At 45.9% G+C, this 7,674-nt stretch overlaps 1 protein-coding gene across 1 annotated transcript; it reads right to left on the bottom strand.

The window, feature by feature from the left end:
• Positions 1 to 707: 707 nt before the first annotated feature.
• On the bottom strand, positions 708 to 7,183 carry LOC143357105 (uncharacterized). The gene is made up of 3 exons (XM_076793340.1): positions 7,067 to 7,183; positions 2,769 to 2,830; positions 708 to 2,460 (listed from the first exon to the last, which is right to left on the bottom strand). Exons 1-3 carry the CDS (start codon positions 7,079 to 7,081, stop codon positions 846 to 848), a joined length of 1,692 nt encoding a protein of 563 aa, XP_076649455.1. The 5' UTR covers positions 7,082 to 7,183; the 3' UTR covers positions 708 to 845.
• Between the last annotated feature and the right edge of the window lie 491 nt (positions 7,184 to 7,674).

Here is a 7,674-nt window from a genome sequence, read left to right as displayed (position 1 = left end):
ATCCCACGGTTTGGCGATGCTCGGGCTCCATTCCAGCGAAGATCGATCTCCGATCCCCAACGATGTGTACCGTAAGTGAAACAAGTACAGTAACTCTTAAAAACGACCACGTTTCGAGGAGTCAAGGACCTTTATGGCTTTTGTAGTTGGTGGACGAGGCTTTGGAGACTTGTACAATTTTATTGAACCATTTCCACATCCTGGATAATCTTGAAGGTGGTCCACATGGTTAGAAGCCTCGGCGAATCTCGTAAAAACGACCACAGCTCAAAGAATCAACGGCCTCGTTAGCTTTTCAGTTGGTAGACAAAGCATGGAACAATTTTGATGATGTCAGCGGCCATTCGCACATCCTGGGTAATCTCGAGGGTGGTCCAAGTGATTGGAAAGCCTCGTTAGACCATGGCAGACCTAAACTGGCATTTTGTGTACTAAATCCTGGCGAGGTCTTGTCTCGACATACCTAGGTTCTACGGTAGCTAATTGTACGAGTTTGTTATGTCCCGTGGCCGAAAATTAAACAGGCGAGTAGCATTGCAGTCAGCGTGCCGTCTTGATCCCTTTTCTTGCTGGGTCTACAGTAACGAGGCAATGCACGAGCAAAGCGAAACAGCTCTATCAGCCTTGACGAGCCAACAGAACGCGACGCATCGCTTTCCCGAAAAGCAATTTCGGCGGTGATTACCTGCAGGAGGTACGAGCTCGCAGGGGGAAGGGGGGAGACCCTAGAAAGTCACTGTACTTGTTCCGCAGACGATACATCGGGGGGAAACGGAACAACAGCAACGACAACGACGGTTCGCCGTCCGGACGAGGGGGATCGAGCAAGATCTCACGGCAGGAATTTACTTGTAGCCGTGGTGCTCGTCGTGGTGGGGCTCCGCGGGTATCCAAACTTTCTCCCAGACGGGCTTCCAGATCTTCTTCCACGCGGGTACCTGCACCTCTTTCCAGATCGGCACCCACTTGCTCTTCCACTCGTCCTTCCACACCTGCTTCTTCTGCGTGACCCAAATCTGCTTCTTCTCCGGCACCCAGACCTGCACCGACTCCTCCTTCCAGACTAGCTTCTTGTCGGCCACCCATACCTGCTTCTTCTCGGTCTTCCAGATCTGCTTCCACTCGGCCTTCCACTCCAGCTTCTTGTCGGTCACCCAGACCTGCTTCTTCTCCGTGCGCCAGATCTTCTTCCACACCGGCTTCCACACCAGTTTCTTCTTCCAGAGGTCGTGGCTCGTGTACTGCCAGCCGTGTTGATCCTTGCCTACGTACTGTTCCCCGGGGATTCCGATCTTGACCCATTCCGGTACCCAGACCTTCTTCCAGTCGGGCACTTGGACCTCCTTCCAAGCCGGCACTTGGATCTCCTTCCACACCGGCTTCCAGACCTTCTTCCACGCCGGAACCTGGACCTCCTTCCAAGCTGGCACCTGGATCTCCTTCCAGACTGGCTTCTGGACCTTCTTCCAGGCTGGCACCTTCACCTCCTTCCACGCCGGGACCTGGACCTCCTTCCACACCGGGACTTGGACCTTCTTCCATTCCTGCTTCCAAGCTAGCTTCTTCTCCGTTTTCCAGATCTGCTTCCATTCCGGCTTCCACGTCAACTTCTTCTCCCATCTGCCTTGGGGCTGCGGCGGCCCGTAAGACTGAGCAGGGGGACCATAGGATTGCGACGGAGGGCCATAAGAACTCGATAATCCGCTATCGTGACCTCCTCCTCCTCCTCCTCCTCCTCCAAAGGATCCATGACCATCTCCGCCTCCGAATGATCCATGACCATCTCCTCCTCCAAAGGATCCATGACCATCTCCGCCTCCGAATGATCCGTGACCATCTCCGCCTCCGAATGATCCGTGACCATCTCCGCCACCGAATGATCCGTGACCATCTCCGCCTCCGAATGATCCGTGACCATCTCCGCCTCCGAATGATCCATGACCATCTCCGCCACCGTATGATCCATGACCACCACCTCCACCACCGTGTCCGCCATGATCGCCACCGAACGATCCTCCGCTGCTGTAACCAGAGTCACCGCCGAAGGATCCATGACCCGATGGGGCACCGTAGCTCGACGAAGGAGCCCCGTACGAGGAGGACGGAGCTGAGGGAGCACCGTAAGAAGAAGATGGCGCCGATGGTGCACCGTAGGAAGAGGATGGTGCTGATGGCGCGCCGTAAGAAGAGGATGGTGCTGGTGCACCGTAGGAGGAAGATGGTGCTGGAGCACCGTAGGAGGAAGATGGCGCCGATGGTGCACCGTAGGAAGAGGATGGTGCTGATGGCGCGCCGTAAGAAGAGGATGGTGCTGATGGAGCGCCATAAGAAGATGACGGTGCTGCCGCAGGAGCGCCATAAGAGTTCGAGGGTGCGCTATAAGAACTTCCTACGTTCGGCACCCCGTAGGACGTCGATGGTGGACCATGTTGATTCAACGGAGGTGGACTTAATGGTGCTCTGAAATTTTTAATTTATGGTCAACACTATTTTTACGACTTCTTGATTCAGATATAGGGTAAGGGACTGAGGGGGTACCAATTCCTGTGAGTCTATTAATTATACTTCTTTTTAAAGGATGATGAATATTAAAAAAGAGATATTACAGTTTTTCATTAAAACTAGTTAATTTAGATGTTACATATCTCCTTTTCAATATTCATTACGCTTTAAAAATAAGTGTAATTAATATAGGCACAGTAATTGGTACCCCTGCAGTAACGGGGTCCCTTACCCTATATGAGCATGTACGGATTAAGTATACTCACTCTTTTTTCGTCCTTATGGGATCTCCAAGAACGGAGACGAAAAGGAAGCAACCCAATATTAACTGAAAAAAAAAGAACAGGCAGACACGTTACAATTTGAATATGTTCGTCGTCATAATAACTATCCTTTTTACTTTTATATTGCACGTCTGAAGTAATCAGAATGGGACAATGAAATGTTTTCTCTCGAGAAACATACCAGAAATATTACGTATAATAAAGTGAATTCACTGGGGATTTGTCACTCTGTTAAATCGAAACGTAGGAACCACCATGTACGACAATAAATAATACCAGTTCGGTGAATCTTATCACAACATTGTTCCTTTTCACTCCTCAGGCCAGCCATACTACCGTAGGCCAAGCTTAATCGCTTGTAACATCAAAGCTTAGCATTCTTTATTTCTGTACACGACATAAAGACGACACTGTGGACGAAAGTCGTTGAGTGAACAGAGAGGAGAGGAAAGTATGTGAAATGAGAACCATGTTAACAGTTGATTCGAATAAGATGGGACATTTGTCAACCGAACGACAATAGTCCCTTCGGGATGAGCCCGATACCAGTTGCCGGAAGAAAACACGCTGTTCAACCAGCCAGAAATGCAAATGAGATGATCATGGCACGCTGGTCATGTAGGTGACTGCCACAGCTCCGTAATTACCTAGTAACACAGTACCTGGCCAGGAATTCCGTGAACGCCGCGATACGATCTCTTGTATTCTAACCGAAGTAGCGCTTCATACACGAGCATTATACTAATTATTAAATCCTGATTCCGATCTATACTACACACGGCCTTCACCCGTTATCTAACTTTCCGCTCGCTACGAACTTGCACATGAAATGAACTATACTTCGCGTGTCTCGCGTTCGCAATTGCGGAGATCCAGAGATAGTTCCCGGCAACCCAAGATCCCACCTTATCAGATCGAACGGGAAGATCGAGTTACAATGCTGCGTTTTATTTTTAACCGTTTGTTCAGCTTCGGTTGCTACTTGTCCTTTGTGCGCTTTTTATTTTTGCTAGTTTAACCCTCGTGCGCCGCTCAGAAATTGTTGCGTGAAGCATCTTAGCTTTAGAATTTCTTAGCTAGAAATTATGTATCACTTATGTGATTAATACTGTCATTTTTGTATTATGCTTTGAATAAAAAATAATATTTTTATAATGACGCATTTTGAAGAAATACGTCTCACAACGCAAACACAAAGTTATGAAACGTATTATAATATTTAGAAAAAGAAAATGGGTGAATTTTTAGCCTGAAAAACGTATGAGGGTTAATCAAACTCGACTCTGTAGATCGCCTAAGCGTGAACAGACTCGCTATCGCAGCTTACCCACATACAGTCTAATTAAACACAAAAATCGACAAGTATTAAACGAACAAGTAGACTGTGAATATTCGCACAGTTTCAGTACACATTTTGTACTATTTCATATGTATAAAAAGTCTTTATAGAGACAATAGCTTTCTATCATCTCCATTATCTTCCGCGTTGTATAATCAATTAATTTCTGAAAATGGGGAATTACACAAGCATCCGTGGTATAATGACAAATGAAAAGATGGAATTTATGCGAATAATCACTGTCATTAAATCTAATCCTGGTATAATTGGCAAAAAGTGCAAAATAATATGGAAGGTTGCTAGAGAAAATTAGAAAAATGAGAAACACTCTTGGATCCCGTTTTGCACGGCGTTTACATAACATATGATTTTTAAATAAATAATATTTACACGTCTTAATTACTTTTACACGATCATTTCTTTCCACGCGCTTCCGTGCGAAAGGAGACTGTCACGAGCAATTCGTTATTTCCTGAAAATGGCCGAACCTTCCGCGCTGAAAACGGAAGCGTAGTGAGAAAACGAAGAGGCCGGGTTTGGAACGAAGGTCCCCGTACAGAACCAGTCGGCCACTCTTTCCCATCGACATCTTTCCGGTTTACGAGCGCGTCTCTAAAAAATGAAAGTGTCCGCGTGCGAACCGCCGCGCCGGACAAGCGTAAAACGTAAAACGTCCCCGCGTATTGGGGTCGATAGCGATCCCTGTTTTCTTTCCCGAAGCGGAGACACCTCGCGAAACTCGTTCCAGGGACGCGTGTTAACTGCGCGAAAGTGGTCCTCTCGATTTCGTTTCCCTTTTTAATTATTTCGACCGCCCGCTGCCAGTCCGCTTCCGACGAAAACCGACCAGGTGCCAAGATCAAGGACCGAACGCAGATGGGAACATTGATACCGAGGCCTTCCGATCCTCGTTATACGCTCGTCGAGCGGCCTATAGTCGTTGGCCATCTAACGTGCCGGAACGAGTACGGTTTAGGCGACCAGGATCCACGAAGGATCGAGGAATCGATAGAAAGCGGCTACCGGCGATATTAATTTTGACGACGCAAAAGGAAAAGTGTGACGCGATGAGATGTCTGTCGTGTTAGACTGGTTTTCGAGACCGGACACCTTGTACATGTGTTCGAAAATTGTTTGTACTATAGACTTCGAGACTCGGAAATGGTAAATCGGAGGTTCCTTACCGATCGACATAATTGTTACGAGTATTAAAAATTTGCAAATTTCGGATGTCTTTAATGTTTTCAAAAAAGCAATTTTGATTGTCACCACAAATTCGATTGTCAGTCAAACAAGCCTCATTACATCCTTCTAAATGGAATAACTTTTTTTAAAGTGGACCGAACGACTCGACTGCTTTTAAGAACATGGAATGATTTAAATTTTGATTAAAAGCTCGGATAAGAAAGTTGTGAAAAGCGATATTCACGATTTTATTTGAAATGTCGACCAAACACAATTTTCGAAAAAATTTTGTTATACTCTACCTAGTAAATGAATCCAACATCTTTAAAACAACTGAAGTAACTTATACTATTTTATAATAAGTTATTCTGTGTTAACTTGCTGTTTGAAATGTTAGAGATTCTGAAGATATTGTTTTTCGGTACATTTAGTTTTGGGAAATTGATAGCGACGTCTTTGATATTGTTGAAAATATATATTTTGAGGGAAATTGTTCGCGCTTCGATACATGGAGCTACGACCCCGAAAGAGGTACATCGATTCCAGGTAACTCGGTAATCTAGAAGCACAGTGGTTACGTTACACGAGGCAGATAATTGAGTTTATAAAATCAATGGTATAGTTTCACAAAACGTGACTATTCGTGGCAAGAGCACGCTGCTCGACTTTCCATTCTACACTGGCGAGCAGCAACAGGACTACTTTGTTGATTTCTGGATCTAGAAAACCTGTATCGAAACTCATTTCTCGTGCGATAAAGGCAGTGAAAGAATGGAACAAGTAACACTTCAGGAAGCTGCTAGTCAGTCATTCACCTAATACAGCCCATTTCTTTCTGACCAGTGACAAATACTTATTTTTATTACGAAACCGCGTCGTTTCACCTCACTTCTTTCAAACAATTCATTTTCAACCAAAAAATAGGTGGGATATTTACGATCTACCGTCATTCAAATTCAACATAATAACCAAAGTATAAAATTTAACATAGTCACTGCAATATTGCAAAAAGATTTGACATCACTGCGAAATTATAATTCATTAAAATTAAATTAATATTAGCACTTTTGTTATAACGTCATGTATGTACGGATGAGAAAATGTTTAGCTTTGAAATGAAAATTAATTTAACTAAACTCCGTTTTACTAGAAATTTTTCCGATTAAAAAATCTTCTACGCGAAAACGGACATTTTGTCAAATGAGCAAATACTTAAGAGCCACAGTGTGACCCAAGGACCGGTTCACTTAGGTTTCCCAGTAACCTCAGCCCGGTGGTGGTACAACATGAACGAAAACCCCGACTCGAAACCGAAAATCTAATTCCACTAATTTCACTACGTCCTCCAAAGCAATGGTCCCGGATCTATGTATCACAGTGGAGCACGTGGTTCCGGTCCACGATTCCTCGATCAATCTACGGTCTACGAAAGCCACGATATACTGAACAGCGAAATCAAAAAGCCTGAATCCTGAGGAATCAGCGAAAATTGGAACTCGGATCGATCCACGTGAAACTCGCGTTTTATCGCGGTTGCGTGCCATAAACGCGTGAAACCGACGACAATGGTCAACGATAGCTTGCTTTGGGCAAACGTAAAGAGGGGCCCAGCAATATTCCGCGGAATCACCACCGGGCCCGATCACTGGGTCCGACGCGCGAAAAACGAAGATGATCACAACAGTTCACAGATGCACCACGGACACACGTGTTCGTCGATCGTCGATCGGATTTCGAGATTCGCTTGTACACTGACCAGGCTAGACCGCATCTTCCGGCTTTTCAGGGGGTCTTGATCACCGCTCGAAACGAAGATAAACGGCAGAGGCCGCCGCCTTTTCGTATTTTTTTCTCGTCGTTCACGGTTTGTCACTTCTCTGACGAATTCCTCGTGGCCACGGGGCCTTTTATAGCGAATCCTCCTCCGTCTAAGCGGCTAGTCGCCCTAAGCATAGAAGCATTTCGTGGGGGGGCACCATGAGCGGCATCGCGACGCTATATGGGGGTCCCGGCGACTACATCCTGAACTCTCCTCTGGTGGGGACCACGATCGCATAGCAGACACCTCGATGGCTCTGGAGATCCACACACACGTGGATCCTTTCCTTCCTCTCTTTTTTCCAATAGAATTTCTTAGAACATCGACCCGAGGGCCGATTTTACTCGTGAAAATCGCGAGCCGAAGCTTTTCGGACGGTCGTCGGATTTACCCATTAATTTACCCGTTGCTCGAGTTCCCACGGGACGATCACTTTCCTTTTCGAATAATTATAAGGCCGCTTTATATAATACCGGGGGAGAAGAGATTGTGCGATTGCTTGCTATCTCGATAGTTTGCGGAGCACATGCACTTCCGTCGTTGAA

This window comes from Halictus rubicundus, chromosome 9 (assembly GCF_050948215.1).
Source record: "Halictus rubicundus isolate RS-2024b chromosome 9, iyHalRubi1_principal, whole genome shotgun sequence".
Lineage (NCBI taxonomy): Eukaryota > Metazoa > Arthropoda > Insecta > Hymenoptera > Halictidae > Halictus > Halictus rubicundus.
Note: the sequence above shows the minus strand (reverse complement) of the source record. Positions and strands in the feature narration are given on the sequence as shown.

Excerpts from the sequence above, each read along its gene's own strand:
- LOC143357105 (XM_076793340.1), bottom strand. Across the intron at positions 2,461-2,768 it reads CCCATAAGGACGAAAAAAGA|AGCACCATTAAGTCCACCTC; the intron begins GTGAGTATACTT and ends TAAAAATTTCAG.